The 19239-nt window shown below is 49.7% G+C and overlaps 9 protein-coding genes across 10 annotated transcripts; 4 read left to right on the forward strand and 5 right to left on the reverse strand.

Moving 5' to 3' along the window:
• Positions 1–200: 200 nt before the first annotated feature.
• PPTG_21200 (hypothetical protein) lies at positions 201–656 on the reverse strand (the record flags this gene model as incomplete). Its single annotated transcript, XM_008896453.1, has 2 exons — positions 201–437; positions 609–656. The coding sequence occupies 2 exons, from the start codon at positions 654–656 to the stop codon at positions 201–203; spliced, it is 285 nt and encodes a 94-aa protein (XP_008894701.1).
• An 897-nt stretch (positions 657–1553) lies between these two features.
• On the reverse strand, positions 1554–1976 carry PPTG_03085 (hypothetical protein; the record flags this gene model as incomplete). The annotated part of the gene is made up of 2 exons (XM_008895763.1): positions 1554–1766; positions 1833–1976. 2 exons carry the CDS (start codon positions 1974–1976, stop codon positions 1554–1556), a joined length of 357 nt encoding a protein of 118 aa, XP_008894011.1.
• Positions 1977–4959: 2983 nt separating this feature from the next.
• On the forward strand, positions 4960–6057 carry PPTG_03086 (hypothetical protein; the record flags this gene model as incomplete). The annotated part of the gene is made up of 1 exon (XM_008895764.1): positions 4960–6057. The coding sequence occupies one exon, from the start codon at positions 4960–4962 to the stop codon at positions 6055–6057; it is 1098 nt and encodes a 365-aa protein (XP_008894012.1).
• Positions 6058–7482: 1425 nt separating this feature from the next.
• On the reverse strand, positions 7483–8834 carry PPTG_03087 (hypothetical protein; the record flags this gene model as incomplete). Its single annotated transcript, XM_008895765.1, has 1 exon — positions 7483–8834. One exon carries the CDS (start codon positions 8832–8834, stop codon positions 7584–7586), a length of 1251 nt encoding a protein of 416 aa, XP_008894013.1. The 3' UTR covers positions 7483–7583.
• Positions 8835–9494: 660 nt separating this feature from the next.
• PPTG_03088 lies at positions 9495–14411 on the forward strand. Of its 2 annotated transcripts, XM_008895767.1 has the most exons (2): positions 9495–14135; positions 14212–14411. In XM_008895767.1, the coding sequence occupies exon 1, from the start codon at positions 9536–9538 to the stop codon at positions 12041–12043; it is 2508 nt and encodes an 835-aa protein (XP_008894015.1). In that variant the 5' UTR covers positions 9495–9535; the 3' UTR covers positions 12044–14135; positions 14212–14411. The 2 variants fall into 2 exon arrangements, with proteins under 2 accessions (XP_008894015.1, XP_008894014.1); XM_008895766.1 differs by having other exon boundaries at positions 9495–14411.
• On the reverse strand, positions 12147–13850 carry PPTG_03089 (hypothetical protein; the record flags this gene model as incomplete). The annotated part of the gene is made up of 1 exon (XM_008895768.1): positions 12147–13850. The coding sequence occupies one exon, from the start codon at positions 13848–13850 to the stop codon at positions 12147–12149; it is 1704 nt and encodes a 567-aa protein (XP_008894016.1).
• PPTG_03090 (hypothetical protein) lies at positions 14059–16632 on the reverse strand (the record flags this gene model as incomplete). Its single annotated transcript, XM_008895769.1, has 5 exons — positions 14961–16632; positions 14712–14899; positions 14411–14652; positions 14186–14349; positions 14059–14118 (listed from the first exon to the last, which is right to left on the reverse strand). Exons 1-5 carry the CDS (start codon positions 15003–15005, stop codon positions 14059–14061), a joined length of 699 nt encoding a protein of 232 aa, XP_008894017.1. The 5' UTR covers positions 15006–16632.
• Positions 15334–16583, forward strand: PPTG_03091 (hypothetical protein; the record flags this gene model as incomplete). The annotated part of the gene is made up of 2 exons (XM_008895770.1): positions 15334–15852; positions 15909–16583. 2 exons carry the CDS (start codon positions 15334–15336, stop codon positions 16581–16583), a joined length of 1194 nt encoding a protein of 397 aa, XP_008894018.1.
• Positions 16633–16879: 247 nt separating the features above from the next.
• On the forward strand, positions 16880–19227 carry PPTG_03092 (hypothetical protein; the record flags this gene model as incomplete). Its single annotated transcript, XM_008895771.1, has 4 exons — positions 16880–17116; positions 17182–17959; positions 18040–19004; positions 19078–19227. 4 exons carry the CDS (start codon positions 16880–16882, stop codon positions 19225–19227), a joined length of 2130 nt encoding a protein of 709 aa, XP_008894019.1.
• Between the last annotated feature and the right edge of the window lie 12 nt (positions 19228–19239).

Genomic DNA, 19239 nt, shown 5'->3' on the forward strand with positions numbered 1-19239 from the left:
GAGCACCCATTTGCTCCGAGGACGACCTCGACCAGATAAAGCCTTGGAGTTCACTCGTTTTCTTCCGTCTGATCGTAAACTCGACACCGATACCGAACCCCGGAGTGGCGCTTGAAGTTGCTCTCGATTCTTCCACCAGGACATCGCTTTGCAAAGGTTAGCATTGCGAGTAGACGAGTTAAAAATATCAGGAAATTGATCTACAGCTCGCGCGAACATGTTCTTCGCTCCACTTGCTTTTCATATTCTTCCATCCAGGAGATGACACGACGTCGATTCTGGATGGTGGTAACCTGTTCTGACGCTCGAGATGATGTTGACGTCGGCAGCTCAGTCACGTTGACCACATTGGAAATAGAGATTATGTCGACTTCCGAGCTCTCGTCTGAGTCGACATCGTTGGCAGAATCCTTCGAAGAGATCGCATCTTTATTTCCCTAAAGCGCGAAAGCTTTGAGGATAGGAGGAGCTGATATAGCTTGAGGCTTGCCTGAATCACAGTCTGGACAGACAACATGCTGTCCAAAGCCCTCTTGTCCGACAGGCTTCCCACAAAATGGGTGCATATGAACAGAGCGCAACTTGCCCCGTGTTGTGGGTGTGGTGACCTCGTTGGTGCTATTGACGTCTGCCCAATCTGCTGAGTTGGAGCTCATCAAAAGACCGGTTTAAGAGGGAGAAGGTGCGTTGGTCTGTTGGAAGAATTTCTGGAATGAGAATAGCCCACCGTAGCCTCCAAGAGACGCAGCCCCAAAAAATTAACATTTCGAATTATAAGATATTAAATGCTCTTCAAATAAGCTTAAGAAAACTGCATAGCTATTATTGTTATTAAAAAGTATAATTCACATCTTTAAAATATATATAACTCGCTGCTTCGTAATGTGCCGCGTTGAGGGTAAGTGGGAAACCCACTTTTATTAAATGACCTGATATTGCATCACCAGTAAATCGCGAGCACCGTCCGCTGCGGAGGGACTCGAACTCACGCCAGGATTGTAAACCGGGCCAGTCTTTTCCACTGCGTCAATTCGAATGCCCGAAATTAGGTGATACTAATTATGAACAGACTAATTTTGAACACGACACTTTCTTGCTCACGGTAATTAGTCTCACCTTCGAACGGTGTGACTAATTACGAACTGTGACTATTCACACAGACTAATTTCCGTAGGCACTGTGACTTTTCCAACCTCTGGGTGAAACGTCAGTAACGAGCTACATCAATAGTAAATTCTGTGCACTGTTCCAAGCTAAAGGTACTCGTATCCATTGTTGTGGTGCATTCATGGATAGGAATACCCTTACACACGAATGCATATCGAGCTGGCAGCGCTATGACTACAGAGGGAATTGTCAACTTAACCGAAACCTATCGTAACAATTGAAAATAAAAGGTTAAAATGATTTCTTTCTGATACGTTGAGCTTTTATCATAGACTCTGTATTCATTGTAGAGTCGAGAGCAAGTTCTTTTCACAAAGCTGAAGTATTAGAGTTCAACACTCCCTAGCTGTTGTCGTGGATCTTTTTTTCTGTAGCGGAGAGCGTGACTAAATTGACGAGTAGTGATACTTGTTCCAGTACTTAGTGTATGTCTTCCATAACAGATAGTCCGGGTGGTTGGCCAGCTGCTCCATAGACTTCGTCTTCAATAGCGTCCAAATGCCCCACTTGGTGGCAGCTTCAGGTGGGGTCAGTTTCTCGACGGTCGCAACATGCTTAAGCATCGGTGTAAGTTTTGCCTTGATCGACTTGTGAAGATTCTGTAACACCTCAACTTCTGTGAGAGAAGATAGCGAAATTGTTCTCGATAGCTTAACAGCTCTGACCGCATCGTCAGCTAGGTCCGAAACCACCCTGTCAAGCTTAGGCATTGCTCGCGATTCATCGGCCGAACTCTCTTTCTTTAAATCCTTGCTGCTCTCAACATCCCGGGCTTTTAATAACCGACTGACATTACTAGAGGTCACCATGTTCCAAGAAGATGCCTTGGCGGGCGATTTCTGTTTGATGCCGGGAGAATATTGCGACTAGTATCCAGCAGGATCTCATGTTAATTGATGGAGAGGATTCTTGGAATTGGTATGATGTTTGCGCACTCGAGAGTAACTTGCGAAGTGAGTAGCTCAACTGAGCAAGAGTGTTACCGCTCTACAGTAGTTTTCACCTCCACGTGTCCCATGTGGCTGCGTCCCAGCGTCCTCCCTTTAACTCTGGTCGCAATGTTGACGCGGCAAATATGGTAATGATCAAAATCGCTGAAACGTTGCTTGTAGGTAGCTTAGCTACCTACAAGCTACTGGCTCCCCGTCGTCTTTCCCACGGTGTGCTTGTCGATGATATTGGAACCCTAAAATTAAGTCCTATATTTAAGGGTAACGATAAACAAATGAAGTCCACGCGAGCGGTTTCATCATACAGGTTCAATCTCGTTGTGCTTAGTGCGTGGCAATGATCAACGTTACCGCCACAGTCGGCGTGACCGGGAGTTTGGTAGCAGCATCATTGGATGCTATTCTAAACTGTGGGGAGGAAAGTGAGAAAGTTATCGAGTACCTTGATATTATTCTTGTTGCAGCCGCAAACGAAGCATTTTCTGGCTTCTGTGGAGCCTCCGCTGTGGAGTTTCAAGCAACCATGTCAACCGAGAAACTTAATGTAGTTGTCAGATCGGTGGATCACTTTCGCTGATACGTCTTTTAAACTTGTTTACAATATATTGATTAGCTTATTAATCAAACTCTAGATAATTCACATGTAGACAAAGTCTAGAATACTATAATTTTAATACACTTTTATTGAGTTTATAAAGTGCAAGACTCGAAAATAATGGCGATACAATGCCGACAAATGTTCCCTTAATTGCAACATTCTGGATCACCAATCCGCTACGATCGCCTCCATGAGCAAACCAAGCTGAATTAGGATGGACGGGTGCTACGGTTAAGCCATTTTATATCCCGACTGGTCAACTTTAGTTAAACTACGCCTGAAGCAAAAAAAGAAAAGAAAAATACCTTTTGGCATTGTTATTCTTATATTGCAATATGCGTATCCCAAAACCACGTTGATTAATAAGAGCGATTTGCTACAGTAACTCTACAATATCAGTAACTTTTAAGTGCTGTTCTGTGATTGATCTTGCGCACTCGAGTTTTTTTTTTTGTTGTAGTCCCTTGTAAAATGACCACAGGAGAGTTCCACCGTCCTTTTTAACAACTGAGGGAACTATTGATTTGGGTGGCGTCCAAGCACTATCTTTTTTTCCCTCCTAAGTGCAGTTGTGCCTACAGGATTGGTCTATTAGATAATGAGTAAATTACAAAAACACCGATAGTTTAAGCGCAAAACACTGCAGATCGTTCACCAGCACCGGTGAGAGAGACTGGGCGGCGTATTGAGGCCTTAGAGAGGCGCCTTGACAACCGGAGCATAGCGGAGGTCTGTCAGGGGACGGCGCGTAGGCCGGAATAGATTCCGAGAGAAGAACATACAATCTATCCGCACGGGATCCTTGCAGGCGACGAGCGCAGCGGAGTACGCCCTGCAAACGCCGCGCAATAGTTCGAGCGAAGCGAGATTGTGAGTAATGATTTGTTTCCCGAGTGTCAATGCACAAAGTACAGTGCGAGTCATACTTTAACGGTGCTGGTGGGACAGTTTGGGTGTTTTTAGTGCAAATTATGGTGTAGACAGTACGTCCTCTTAGATAATAGCTCACAAATGAGAGATCGGGCTTTAAGTAGTGGCCCTTATCCGGTATACCGATATTTCTGTGGAATTCAACCGTAGGTTCTGTGGATTTGCTTATTCTGTCTGTGCTATTCTACCGCTCTCCCTCAGCTGCCTCCGTCAAGTCATTCAAGACTCTCTACACACATCTACCCCGCAATCGTAATGTATCGTGATCAGCCACAAGATCCAGTGTCGATCTGACAACTACATTAAGTTTCTCGATTGACATGGTTGCTTGAAACTCCACAGCGGAGGCTCCACAGAAGCCAGAAAATGCTTCGTTTGCGGCTGCAACAAGAATAATATCAAGGTACTCCATAACTTTCTCACTTTCCTCCCTACAGTTTAGAATAGCATCCAATGATGCTGCTATCATACTCCCGGTCTCGCCGACTGTGGCGGTAACGTTGATCAATGCCATGCACTAAGCACGCCGAGATCGAACCAGTCGGATGATACCGCTCACGTGGACTTCCTGATAGAACTGTTGGTTGCACTGACTAGTGTAAAGCGTCGAGAAAATGTAAAATTTGGGCTAAAGGCAGCTAATGAACTGCGATGAAAAAAATATTGCTGAAGTAAATTACGACGGTTCCGCGAAATTTGTCGAATTATAAAGCGCTTGCTCAATTCGCAGTCGATGAAGTTTTGTTTGTGTGCTGGAATTATGAATATATTAAATAAAATGAAAAAAAAATGTTTTTAATTGACATATGGCTGACGATTTGGGTACCATAGTAGTGATTTCATGACCAATACAACACGAGTACCTATTGGCGTACATATCCCGTGTTTCTATTTCTTTATATATTTACATAGAGAGATATGTCAAGTTCTGGAATAGCCAAATAGCCTTGCCAGAAGTTTGGCAATGGAAAACGGCAAATTCTTCTAAAATTAAAAAATGAGAATTAGTTTATGGCTCTTGATGTGACCTGTGTAGCCCCGCGAACTACACGGATTCAATCTCGTTTTCCCTTCAGCTACCTACAAGGGGTGAGATAGTATTATTTAAACCATTTTGAAGTTACAAACTGTTTTGGGCGAAGCACGGCTTTGTTCATCTCTGATTACGATTAAGCCCGAATACGCAAACCCATACGAGCAGTCGGTGTAAGGCTACATGTTGCGGCCCACGACCCTCCCTTTTTGCCATTTCCTGTGGGAGACAGTTTTCAATTTGCTCGGGGGTCTCCAGTACTACCAATAAACCGCGCTCGCATGCTCTTCTATCCGTTGCTAGTCATCTTTGCTTTCGGCATCAGTCTTTGTTGTTCGACCAATTTGAACACAAAGCAACCCAAACGCCTGGATCATGTCAGCGTCGGTCCTCTCATCGGCGTCAAGAGTGTCGCAAAAAGGTTCTTAAGGTCCGATGCGCACAAGCAGGACAACATCGTCGCTGGGCACTACAACAGCGAGGAGAGAGCTGGCATTCCAGGAGTGACAAAGCTTGATGAATTAGCTTACAAGTTGGCTTTAAAGTTGAAGCTCGACCCGATGAAAATTTTCCCTCGTTTACGCGTGGTAAAAAATGGCGGGAAGCTAAACAAAAACAAGGATTTTATGCTGTGGCTTTTGTATGTGAACAACTACAGAGCCAAACGAGGAGGAGAATCTTGGTTTAGCGATAACAAGTTATTTGACTTGCTCAGGAAAGTGAGATCGGAAGAAGAGTTGGTGATACTATTTCAATCGCTTCGGAAATACCCCGCCATCAAGAACCTTGCAGACGAGATGCAGGCATATATGATCCTAAGTTCTGCCTCGAGTCATAAATTGGTGAATGAGGCGTGGCTGAAGTCTCGAGAAAGTCCACTGCACGTTTTTGAGTCCATGCGTCTTGGAGATGAGACTCTGGAGAGTTTCGCCAGCAGCCCCCTGTTTATCCAGTGGCTCAGATATATCAAAGTGTACAAGGTTGTCGTGGAAAGTGAGTCTTTTTCAGACCTTGAAACGCTCAAATTTTTGATAAAGGCAAAACCTTTCGTAATCGAGGCGGAATTTGGAACACTCTTTCAATCGATAAAGAATATCCCAGATTTGGAGAGTTTCGCAAAGAACTTGCAAACGCATCTCTACCAAAAATGGATGAACGACAACAAGTTGTCTCCAAAGGAGCTCGCGAGTTTATTGGGGATTCCATACTCAATTGATTTCACGAGGCTGCCGAAGAGCGATCCGATGTACCGCAATCTGGAAGCGTACACCGTGTACGTCGCTGAACGCCAGGGTGGGAAGGCTATGTTGACGACAGTGGAAAAGCTTTTCGCCGATAACGACGTTTATGCTGCACTTGCAGCCGTTTCGAAAGCTTAGATACTGATGTTTTCAAAGACTAACTAACAAATAGAACATCGATTTAGTCGCACATGACACTCTACTCAGTCAGCTTGGTTCGGTCCTCATGTTGCATATATTTTTGCTACCTTCAACAACAATGCGCTGTAGTACAGTAAATAATGATTGAAACCAAATTTCAGGGTATGAAGGCTTTGTTAATAGAAGGAGTTATTCACTACAGCGCTTGCGCAATATCTTTAGTTTACATTTTTCCTGGTCTACTCGAGACCATAACTTAAAATGATGGCAGTGATGAGGTTATATATGGAGCTATTGTGGCAATTTTTCAGTTGACAGTGGACTGTAAATGTTAGTTGACTGTGAAATTAACTTTCTCCTTCCATTTCAAATCGAAACTGTTCGAGGACACGGACTAAATAAGCTCCTAGAGATTCTCCGAACGTCGCTTGAGCATCAGTGAGAAAATCGACCAATCAGTGTAGTGAGGGCTGGAATATTTGGATCACTATGAAGGTGGAGGTGAACAGGATGAATATTTTTCAGTACTGTAAAGATAACGGGGATAAAGTTTGCTTGAGCACGTCAATCAATACATACAATGTTGGTTAAGCTGCAAACGATAACCAAAATTTTGGATCAAGGAGTCCAAAATACCTAACGTTGAACACCGAATTTGTGAGCTCGCAGTAAGTCCGCGCTACGAACAAATTGCGATTGAGTCTCGGTACTAATCCGATTACTGCCTCGGACATTGATCACCATGCTTCCATAAGGCTACTAGATTTTCGTCCTTCTTATCCCATCCTTTGTCTAATACCCGTACCACTTCTTCATGTTGGCAAGGCTGAAAGACCTCGTGCGTGAAGAGACTCGATAGAGCCTCGAGGCTAATCACCTTGGCAAACTTTATTCGAGTGTTATTCTAGTACAAGTAACTGATTGCATCACCGCAGTATTTCACAATATTTGTTACTAAAAAAAAGTACAAAAGATAGACCAGAATGAGTACCTTGATAATGAAAAGTACAAAAGATAGACCAGAATGAGTACCTTGATAATGAAAAAAACCGGAAAATACGTCCTTTAGAAGCAAATGACCTAGTCATGTTTACCATAGTTTAGACAAGAGGCTCGCGAAAGGGTTAATCCGCATCCAACTTTGTCTCTACAGGAGCTCATCGTCCAATAAGGCACCCCCCACTCCTACCGTAGCACCTTCAAGTTCCAGGTTATTCTAGCAAATGTCTACCATCAGAGCCTTAGGAAGAGGAAGTAGAGTTTAAGGCTCTGAAGGTACAACTTTGTCCAACGGCGACGACTGTAGAAGTCGAGAAACCCCGAAGAAGCAGGTCTTGATATCGCAATCTAGGGCTAACAGTAGAACCCACTCCTCCTTTCAACCTGCTCAGTAAAAAAAAAATTCCTAAGAAACGCAATTTGCAAAAGATGTATACGCGTCTGGTAAAGAATATGAATCGATCTTACAAAACGACTCGCGAGCACCATTATGAGTACTTTAAAGTCTAACCAGATCACTGCACTTAGTGTTTCGAGCTGGCAACGCATCCGTAAACGCCAGTGTCCAGGAGAGAGCAATACGCGCCCTGAGGGCAGGCACCGTTGCTCACTTGAGCAACACACACGTTGTCCGAGTCAATGCAGCCATCATGGTCCCAGCCAACAACACCAATAGTCTGTTCGTTGCCGTTGCACCCAGTCGAAGCAGCTTCCTCAGGGCCATCCTTGCAGCCGAAGACGCCAGTGTCTAGCCACTCACAGTGAGCTCCCGTGGGGCAGGCACCGTCGGTGTTAGCAACACACACGTTACCCGAAGCGACACAGCCATCCTGCGACCAACCAGCAACAGCAATGCTCTCCTGGCCGCTCGGACAGGTCACGGTCGCCTTGTGGTGCTTGTGGTGGTGGTGGCGCTTGGAGCTGGCGACGCAACCGTACACACCAGTGTCTAGCTTCTGGCAAGAAGCTCCCGACGGACAGTCACCATTGCTCACCTGAGCGACGCAGACGTTGTCCGAGTCAATGCAGCCGTCGTGATCCCAGCCAACAACGCCGATAGTCTGCTCATTGCCATTACAGCCAGTCGAGCTCGAGGTCTCATTGGAAGCAGCACCGTCCGCACATCCGTAGACGCCCGTGTCCAGCATCTCGCAGTGGGCTCCCGACGGGCAGTCACCGTTGACGTTGGCAACACACACATTGCCCGAGGCGACACAGCCGTCCTGAGACCAACCGGCAACAGCAATGCTCTCCTGGCCGCTCGGGCACGTCACGCTCGACTTGTGGTGCTTGTGGTGGTGGTGGTGGCGCTTGGATGAGGCCACACAGCCGTACACACCAGTGTCTAGCTTCTGGCAAGAAGCTCCCGACGGACAGTCACCATTGCTCACCTGAGCGACGCAGACGTTGTCCGAGTCAATGCAGCCGTCGTGGTCCCAGCCAACAACGCCGATAGTCTGCTCATTGCCATTACAGCCAGTCGAGCTCGAGGTCTCATTGGAAGCAGCACCGTCCGCGCATCCGTACACGCCCGTGTCCAGCATCTCGCAGTGGGCTCCCGACGGGCAGGCACCGTTGATGTTGGCAACACACACATTGCCCGAGGTGACACAGCCGTCCTGGGACCAACCCACGACTCCGATACTTTCCTGGCCACTGGGGCACGTGGTCTTGGAGTGGACGCGCACACGCAGATGAGCGGCAATCTCGGCCTGCGTCTTGGCCAGAGCCAGCGTTGCGGCGACGGCAAAGGCGGCGGTCTTGGCTCCTAGCATCTTGATGATCAATTGCTCGACGTGGGGCAAATTAAAGAGTGGGGAGATCCTGGGCAACAGTGATGTGTACCCATGCCTGACGACGTGGTACGATTGGCTCATGATCACCTAACCCGGATATGATGATTGGCTGAAACTGTCAACCGTTAGTTTGACTTGGTTTTTGTATGGAGTGCATCTGATTTATTTGGTGCATGATTCACAACCGTTGCAGTGCAACTTGTTGGTGCTGAACAGAGCAGAAGCTGCATGCGCTGCTCATGGTTGGCGGCCAAAAAGAGTAGCCGCAGTGCATTTATTGCAAGATGGTCCCTCTTCAAGAGGACATCTTGATCATTCCCTTCAAAATAAGTTCGCTGTGATCTGTATTAATTCCCATACACTTGCCGGAACCTTACCTCGGACAAAATGAGTTCTTCATCCGTGATTTGCTGGACATCCCAAAGCCTGCACCAAAGCACGCATGCATTGCACTCCGTCGTTTCCGACCAAGCTAAGAGCGTCTCTACCTGGCATCAATGACACCAGGACTCCTGTATCATTGACGCTAGGCAAAGACGTAGGACTCTATACTGTTGGGCGATGATATATTACGTGTCGATTCCGTCCATCAACTCTGTGCCTATCATAAAAAAAAATGGATTTTCATATTTTGTGTGACGTTACACAACGGATTCATTGTTGATAACCATCTGGCAATAATGGACCAGCCTCGAGGCTCGCGTGCGGCCGCGCGCCTGAGCGTGACGGCGCCGGACGACGGGCCGAGTGTGGCTGTGGCCCGCGAGTGGTTCCGTGATGTGATCCTGCCGCACCGTGTCCGCGATAAGGAAGCCGGTGCTTTCCGGCTCGTGGACATGGGTGAGGATGCTCCAGGCAGCGAGCTGTTTCCCGTATTCGGCACGTCGCTCAGCGATCTCTCAGTCTTCGGTATTGGTTTGGGACTATACTTCCGCATGCTGCTTCAGCTAAGTCTGTTGCTCTTCGTATTAGCGTGTGTGTCCACGCCCAGTATCATCTACTTCCTCTCGTCGAGCTATTCCGGAACTCTGCGCTCCAGGAGTCTCGACTTCCGGATACTTGGGACTGCCGCCTGCACCCGAGAGGTGAGTGCAATCGACACGAGTGCGAGCAGCAATGAAATTCGCACTGTGACTATCAACGACTGTCCGTTGATCATGACCCAACTCCACGTCGACATGATTGGACTGGGTATCTTGGCGGTGTATTGTCTGGTGGTCGCAGTGATGCAGACGAGGGATAAAGCGCATTTGGATGCCTTGGAGCAGACCGCGTCCGACTATTCCGTCGTGGTGAAAGACCCAAATGCCAACGCGTGGGACCCGGACGAGTGGGAGCGATTCTTTGCCCAATTCGGGAGAGTCAAGTTCGTCACGGTGTGCGTGGATAATGACCGGTTGCTGTCAGCTTTGGCCAAGAAGAGATACATGGAAGATATGCTCAAGATGGAGAGCGCAGACCAAGAGATTGTGCGCTTAGCATTGGAGAACGCTGCAGACCCGACGAAGGCTGCGCCAAAACAATCACTTTTTCGTCAATTTAGGCAGAAATTTGGGTTGGGTGGCTATGACTTGACGTACTGGAACGCAGAGCTAGATGTGCTACGTCGCCGTATTGCTGAAATGCTGAAGCATGACAGCTACCGCGTTTGGTCGGTTTTTGTCATGTTTGAGACGGAAGAATCACAGCGACGATGTCTACGTGAAACGCGCATTGGGTTGTGCTCTACATTACTGGATTGGACCAGCACGGGCTTATCAGATAGACTTCGCTTTGGAGGCACCAATATTTTACACGTTGAGCAGGCGACTGAGCCGTCTTCGGTGCAGTGGAAGAGTGCAGGAGTGTTATGGCGAAGGAGGGTACTGCAACAGGCACTTACGATGAGTATCGTCGGTGGAATGATGACTGGTGTGTATTTCCTCGCGCTGTGGCTGAAAAACGACTACATCGGAGGCGAAACAGAGCCCGATAGCAAGCGTCGTGGAAGATTATTCATCCTAGCATGCACGCTGGCAGTAACTGACCTTTTTGGCTGTCGGATACTCAGCTACGTGGACCGACTGGAGCAACACCAGACAAAAGAACGTGAGCAGTTGTCTACGCTTAACAAACTACTACTCTTTCGTGGATTTAACGGCGCCGTCGTGCTGTATCTGTTGATGGACTTCACGGATATTTTATCGCAAGAAAATCTGCTACAGATTCAGGCGTTGCTCATCGCGAATCTGATCACTGCGCCTGTGATTCAGCTCATTAGTCCGTTCGAGAAGTTCAATCGATGGTACTACGGACCAAAGGCGAAGACTCAACGCAAGCTCAATTCGTATTACTCGGGTGCGTATTGGAAACTGGCAGAGCGATACACTCAAATCACCAAATCTGTGGGCATTGCGCTCTTTTTCAAGTCATTACTTCCGACTGGCCTGATCATTACGAGCTTGTCACTGCTAGTGAATTACTGGGTGGACAAATACTGTCTGTTGCGTAAGTGGAAAACCCCACCGAGATACGACGGCCTGCTAGCTCGAGCTTCACGATATCACTTGCTGCTTGTGGCATTGGTATCCCTCATCATGATGGGGCGATGGTACAATGGCTGGCCGTTTGATCATGCCACACAACGTGCTGTGACTTCGGCACGGGAAGAAACAGAGTCGAGATACGATTCACTTGTCAAGACCCTGCACATCGTCCTCCCGTTTCTACGAGACCAGTACCCGACCAAGGAGCAGCAGCATCTAATGGATGTTCTGTACTGGATCATTCTCATCGTCACGTGTGTTGTCGTGGCTTTTGTACTTCTCAAGTCACTGTACCGCAGTTACATTCGGTATATCGTAGGGAACCTCGCCACTGGGTTTCTTGGCGGTCGTGCCAAGCAATGCGATATCCCGGCTTCGGATGTTTCGACTTTAAACGGCTACGTTCCGTCGTACGAGTCTTGGTACTCAGACTTCCCGTATTTATCTGTACCACTTGGTACGTTTGAGCCGCGTTACGTGAGCTGGAGTGGCAACCACGAAGCTTATTGTCTGGTGAATGATGTCGTCGATGACTCTCAATTAGCAGGAAGTCTTGGTGATAAACCGCTGCAACAGCTTTTCGGCGCTTGCAAACAGTATGACATGCCTGGGATGAAGGTGCGTGCTCCCGTGACGTCCCTTGATTCCATCAGCTTGGTGTGAACAAGCTTCGACTATAGATAGTGAGGTATGTATTATTTTTTTTTTATTGATCCGGGTTTCGCTACTGAAAAAGGAAGAGAGAATGGTCAAGAGCTAAAGTTATTTAGCCCTCTGAATTCTGCTGGAAACTCCCTGCTTCGCTCGAGTCAGCGTCCGTGACAGCCACAGCCTCAGCCGTGGTGGGTGTAGACTCAACCGCGATTTCCAGCGTTTCGTCAGCTTCAGCTACACCTGCGAGTCGATCTGCCGCCTGAGCGAATGTATCCTGCTCTCGGTACTCCCCAATACGCTCCGTGCATCGCACCATCCAGTCGAAAAGCTTGTATGCGACGTCCGTCTCCAGTTTGTACATGAGCGCATAATCGAAGTGAGAGAGAGCAGTGACGAACAACTTGCTGGTCGAACTCAGCGACGGGTGCGAATTGTACACGTGCAGGTCTTCCACACTCAAGTTGTTGCTGCCGAGTGGTAACTCGCTTGGAAACGGTGTAGACGCGGCATCCGAGCAGTCCAAGTACGAGAGCGTGACATCGTTGAGCGCACAGTTGGCCACAGAAAGCCCCGAGTCGGTTCTGTTTTCGGCGTTGAGCACCTCATTGACAAACATGGACTGCATCTTCAGTTCATGGCCGAGCAGCGCACACTCCCATTCATGGTCGGCTTTACGCGCGACATCCCAGAAGGACATTCCGTGTGGGTCTACACCTTCACTGCTCGTGAACACAAGGTCAGTTGGGGTCGAGTACAGACCTACAGGCGTCTCGCAGTTGAGTCCCTTTGTTTGAGGCAAGAACGAGTCGAATAGTCCTCGCTTGACCGGGTTCAAAGCCACTTGCTGTCTCATGTCGCCCATGACATCCATGCGAAGTTGCAGCGGCTCGGTACAGTCACGCATACTGCCTTCGTGCTTCGTTAGTCCAAACGCCATCGTGGTCGCGGCGATGATCGCTCCTTGGAGACTCACGTGTTCTTCCTTGCAGCGTGCCATGGCACTGCGCATACTCGCTTCGGATCCTTGAGCGAACAAGGCGAAACTCTGGTTGGCCGGAGTCGGTGGAGTGCCCGCAAAGTCGAGCTGTGACTCGGTCTGGATCGGAAGCAGAGGCACAAACGCGTTCGTGTCGAAGTTCATCAGCGGCTGCATCACGTACTTGGACACAGCTTCATGCACGACGTTCATCCACGCGTTCACGTAGTGCGTGCCTTCGTACAGAGACTCGCGCAGAGGTAGCTCCTTAGGGAGTTCTTCTGACGATGAACCACTGAGCTTGGACACTGTCTGGAGGATCTCACGGAGAATGACAGCACCCGACGTGGCATCCGACATGTAGTGGTCTGCAAACAGAATGAGGCGTGCGAAGGTGCTGGTAGATTTGTCGACTCGGACGACAAGGTAGAACGGGAAGCTCTTCTCGCGATCCAGAGGCTTCTCACACTCGCTCTGGACGAACTCCATCCATCGCAGATGTGGCACGGTAGAATTGTCCATTGCGGCATTAATACGCTCTTGTTCAGCACGCTCTTCTTCATCAACAGAGCATTCGTGAATCGTGAGCAGGCTCTTGAGTTCCGAGACGTCAGCGAGTGGAGCACAGATCATGGCTTTCTGAGGAGAACTACCCGGTAGAATCGAAGCTCGCATCTTCGGATGTCGGTTGAAAGTCTGAAGAACCGCTTGAGGCAAATGCTGTAAGAAACCGGGGATGTCACCACGCAGAGTCGCAACATGCGCGAGTTTGGCACTAGAATCTGGGTCCATAGCGAAGAACCGCTCATAGCCGTACAGCGGGATTGTTGGGTGCGTCATTGCCGAAGAGATAGGTGATTGATTCCGCAAGTTAAAGAAAATTGAGGAATGGACAGCGGGCTATTGATGGCGATGGATGTGGTCGCACCTTGGCTGTATTTTTAGGAAGAAGGCTAGCTGACCTCAATGCCTGAGCTCAGCAGCCAACGGTTCTCTGTAGATCCCTTTTCCTACCGTTGGAGCCGAATCTAGAGTCTTGATTCTTGATTCAAGACTTGCTTCTTCGCGACAAATGGCGTTGCTCGGCTTCTAGTCGCCGTCGTTGGAACTAGCAAATTTGGCGTGGTGAGTACCAAGTAGAGTGTTTTGCGAGTTTTAGCGAAACAGAGCTGTACCTTCAGAGCCTTGAACTCTTCTTCAGTCAGGATAATCTGGAATTCAAAGCTGCTAGCAGTGGCAGTAGCGGTGGATGTCTTATTGGACGATGAGCGCGAGTAGTGACCAGGTTCAGAGCATGGATGAAGCTCCATACCAGCTTCGTCGACGTCGTCAAGAATTGCTGAAGACAATCGTGTTACCTAGAAAGTAATCGTGCAAAACAAACAACACTTGATACGTACATTCTTCCACTGCATTAGGCTTCCGTCCAGCATTGGCCTTCGACACCGCCACGTTGGGCTGTGCGACGGTACTGCCGCGGAAGAAGCGACGCTTTTCCCACCGGTACAGTGGTTTAGCCGCTTTTCGCACGCTGTTAACGCCTTGGTGTTTCTTTGCATTCACTCCAACCTTAGAGGCAGCTCTCGCCAGCGCCGAGCCCATGAATGGGGTGACACGAATCGGAACAGTTCTCGTTCGAGGTCTACAGAAGAACGTCATTAGAAATTGAAACTAGCAAACTGAAAGGAAGAGACGACGTACTTTTCGATACCCATGCCAACTAACTCGGCATCCAGTCGACTGGACGGCGACCGAAGATGTTGCGCAGCCTCTCGAAGTCGTGTGACTTGCTTATTGACAATTTCCTGCAGAGGTCCTGGCCTCAGACTCTGACAGAACGCGTCCACCTCGTTTGCTCGCTGTATCAACTCGTCACTTGCTTCCACCGCCTACAGCGTCAATCCTCATCAGTTTGTCACTCATCTGTTGCAACCTGCAACTTGTACTCACTGCGGTCGATCCTGTAGCAAGCGGCGTAGTCACTAGCGTCTGCATCACCGTGTCCACTGCAACGCAAAGTCACTCTGACCAATCAGCAGCAACAACTACCATCCACTTCAACTTCGTCCAAGGACCTTCTCGAACCAGCGCTGGGATCCGCTCCACCGTCAACTCTGTCGGCGTCGGTGCGGTTTTAAGCGCATCTGTAGTCAAGTTCTCGTTGCCTCCGCTGCTACTAAATCTTACAGACGTCTTCCTCGCCTTCATCTTCATCTACAGACTCTGCGTCGCTTCAAGATCATATTATGTACATATGAAGTACCAATTACGTATCATTTGTGTAACCTTTTCTTCAGATACAATTCTACAGTCATTTGACAAAATGGACGAGTTGACTATCAAAGTGGTGAGCGGCACGTCCGAGGACCTGCACGTGCACGTGGACCTGGCGTCGGCCTCAGTGCTGACGCTTAAGCAGCAGATTGAGCAGCAGAATGCGCAGCGTTTCCCCGTGGCTGCGCAGCGTCTGATTTTCCAGGGGCAGATCCTGCAGGACGACAAGAAGCTGGCCGACTACCACGTGGCTGCGGGTTGTGCGCTGCACTTGACTATCAGTCCAGGTGCCGTAGCAGCAGCTAATAGAGCAGCAACAACGGGACCGGCGCCTCCCACTCAACTGCGGACGTTCCTGCAGCAGATGCGCGACTACGAGTCGCACGAACAGTACGCGACGGCGGTGCGTACGCTCCAGAAGATCTGTGCCAACATTGTGGGCCACCCCAACGAGGAGAAGTACAGGAAGCTGAGGGTGGACAACGCTGCGCTCAAAGCCAAATTATTCGACCGGACGAGGGGACAGGATAGCGTCAAGCTGCTCGGGTTCCAAGATGGCGTCCAAGCGGTGAGTTGCAATACAGGACGGATCAATTGAGTGAAAAAGACTGATGATAATTGTAGGGACATTTGGTGCTGGTGCCGACACCTGAGAAATGGGAGAATTTGGTGGCGTGCAAGGCAGTTGTGGACTCCATAGTGACGACGTTGGGAGGTGCAGCACCCGCTGCAGCGTCGCCGTTTGGAGCGTCAATGGGAGGCTTTGGCGGACTGGGAGGAGACTTTGCATCACAGGCGCAGACTTTGTTGCAAAACCCAGCGATGTTGCAGTCCATGGCGAACAACCCCATGGTACAGCAAATGGCCCAGCAGAATCCCATGCTTGCCCAGGCGCTACAGAACCCGGCGTTGCTGGCGCAGTCCATGCAGGCGCTGCAGCAGAATCCGGCGATGGTGCAACAGATGAGCCAAATGATGAGCGACCCGAACGCCATGGCGCGCATGCAGCAGATGATGGCAGGAGGCATGGGCGGTCTTGGTGGGTTCGGAGGGTCTCCGTTCGGCGCCGCAGCACCGTCCTCAGCTGCCAACCCGTTCGCTGCCGGCTCTAACACGGCCAACCCGTTCGCTAGCGCGCCGACACCCGCAGCTCCGACCGCACCTGTCCCGACTCCAGCCCCTGCTTCTGCTGCTTCGTCCACCCCTGTGGCACCCAATTCCGCTGCAACTTCGACCGACAACGCAGACGAAGAGGACGAGATCGCTCAAGCCATCGCACGATCGCTGCAGGATCAGTAGACATCACGGCAAAACGTTAAAATGCCACTTGCCAATTTGCTGTGGCAGTCGCGACAATTGTTGATGTTGCACTCACACCTTTTTTTTTTTTTTAACTCAATTGTAAAATATTGTAATCGAGTTTTGACCAATCACAGAACTGCTCCGGCATAGTCGACATCGTTGGCAGACGCGGATCGGGCATTTTCATTTGGGTCCGTCTCGGTGTCAATTGCTCCCTGCGTGTGTCTCTAGGCGCTCCCCGTGTGTATCCCGTCCAAGCTGCAACAACCATAGCGACGGCACTGAAGCCAGCGATGACGGGCGGGCAGCACAAGACGCCCGTGGACAGCAAGAGCGCCGTCTCCTCTGCGTCCCCCTCCAGTGGCGGTGCACAGGCTTTCGCGCCGTTGCCATTCGATGAGAGTCTCGTAGCTACAGCCAGCAGCACAGAGTCAACGTCCAGTACCTCAATAACCGGCAGCAAGTCCGCAGCCGATTTTTTCCTGGACCAGATCGCCGCAGTCGTCTCAGACGAGAAAAAACTCTCGGATGTGGGTGCAAATACTCGAATAATTACCGTACGTAAGATACTGACTATTGCATCATTGCATTGCAGAATATTATGGACCTGATCCCACCGGTAGAAGCGCCTGTGAGTCAAGCAGCGTCAACGCAGCCCATGACGTCCATGAGCATGCCGCTACAGCCTCCTCCAGGCCTAATGATGCGTGCTTTATCGCCTCCCACATCGCTCCTACCGGACTTTGGAGACATCGCTCCATTGTCACTGCTTGGAGACGCTACAGTGACAACCACAGCGACTTCGACTGCAGTGGCAACGACCGTAACAACAGCAGTGAAACGGGAGCTTCCGGTGGTGAAGCCCGCAGTTACAGGTACAGCAGCGATGCGGAGGAAAGCGGAGTTGGCCACAGCGGCCAGTGTGACGCACAAGAAGCAGAAAACGGAAAATATTAAGCCCGAAACTGTCGTCAAAGCCGCTCCAGCTGTGCCGGTGTCGGTGCATCAGCAGATCCAGCAACAGACCAGACATCTGCACAATAACAACGCGTTGACTGCGTCGGCCGCAGCGGCTGCCGCTGCTGCAGCACGCGAGAAAGTGATGAAGGAGCCACAGTCTGGAGACTTGTACGAGTGTGTGATCACGAAGCGGAATGGCGGACTGGGACTGACGCTCGCGTGTGTGGACGACCACGTCCAGATCACTGGACTTGCGCCTGATACGCCTGCTGCTAGCAGCGGCATCTGCGTGGGAGATACGCTAGTTGCTGTGTCCGGTTTGCCCGTGCGTGGACTGCAGTTCTCGACTGTTATTGGCCGTCTCAAGTCGACGTCACGCAACTCGGTCGTACTGAAGCTTCGTCGCAATCCTTGTACGTTCACGTTGGATGAAATAAGTGTGGATGAGTAAGTTCTGACGTTGCCGTGTGGACTTTTTCTCGTTGTTTTACAGTTCGACAGAATGCTGGGAATTCTGCTGCTTATCGTGGAATAAAGCGACCTGGTCGTGGTGTGATTAAAGGCTCGGATAGCAGCAACAGTGCTAACGTGTTGTCAAGTAAGACGATGGCGCTGGAATCACGGATAGGCGGAGGTCTAGGAAACGGTCAGAACGGATCAGCAGCAAACAGCTTGCACAATGGCAACACAAGCGCAGGTTTAGATGATCTGCATCGCTCACATCACCCCGGAGTATCTGGTTTCACGTCAAGCCTGCATGCTCAACACCTGTTGAAATCGGAGCCCATGAACTCGACCTATTTTCCCACAGATGCGTCCATTCTCACAATGGCGACAGCTCCAGGTTCTAGTGCTGCTGTGCCTCCCAGTGCTCTCGCGCCGTCGTCTTCTGTCTCAAATGAATCTCAGAGCGGCTACAGAGTTGCGATTGAAGAGAAGGACCGGTACTACGCTGAATGTCGAGCTCTTCGACATGAACTGGGCAGAGCGATGGTCGCACAACGGACGCAAAAGAGAAACACAGAGACGTACACTGCACAGCTACAGGCGGTCGTGGACAAGTTCCAGGAACAAGTTCGAGAACTGGTAACAGAAACAACAGCCACGGACGAGCTAGCAGCTCTGCGCCAAAAGCTGGTGGAGACGAATCAGAAATTGGCAAAGCAGCAGACAGAGATGTTGGCACTTCAAGAGCGCGAGGCACGACATGCACTTCCAGAAGCTCAGAGAGTAAAATGGCAACTGGTGTCGCACATGCGGAAGAGTGTGCTTCAGATTGACTGCAAGGCGGCGTGTAAAGCAGCTTCCACACCAGTCAAGAAGACCGGGTCTTTGAGCTTCGAAGAGCGTCTAGACGGTGTGCGTCCAAGTGCGTTCGCATTGCTGGTGGGACAAAACAACGTAAAGCCGGACACACAAACAACCGAGCTGGATCTGGATGCTAAAGCATGTACAGAGGTAAGAAAAACTCGTGGAAAAGTACCATTAGCTCGAGTAAGTGTACTGACTTGATGACGTTTATCTGATGTAGCTGCTGGGCTGGAATCTGCGAGAAGCTGTGGTCCAAGCAGGAGTGACGTACACTGTGAGTGTGGCGGATGCTGTTCACGTCAAGTACATGCGAACCGAAGAAGCGCTCGTCGTCTCGTGGACCCTTTGTGTCAAGGACAGCAAGAAGTGACATGATCCAACT

Source organism: Phytophthora parasitica, assembly GCF_000247585.1.
Source record: "Phytophthora parasitica INRA-310 unplaced genomic scaffold supercont2.4, whole genome shotgun sequence".
Taxonomy (NCBI): domain Eukaryota; phylum Oomycota; class Peronosporomycetes; order Peronosporales; family Peronosporaceae; genus Phytophthora; species Phytophthora nicotianae.

Coding starts and splice junctions, on each gene's coding strand:
- PPTG_03088 (XM_008895766.1), top strand. CDS start 9,536: ATGGACCAGCCTCGAGGCTCGCGTGCGGCCGCGCGCCTGAGCGTGACG.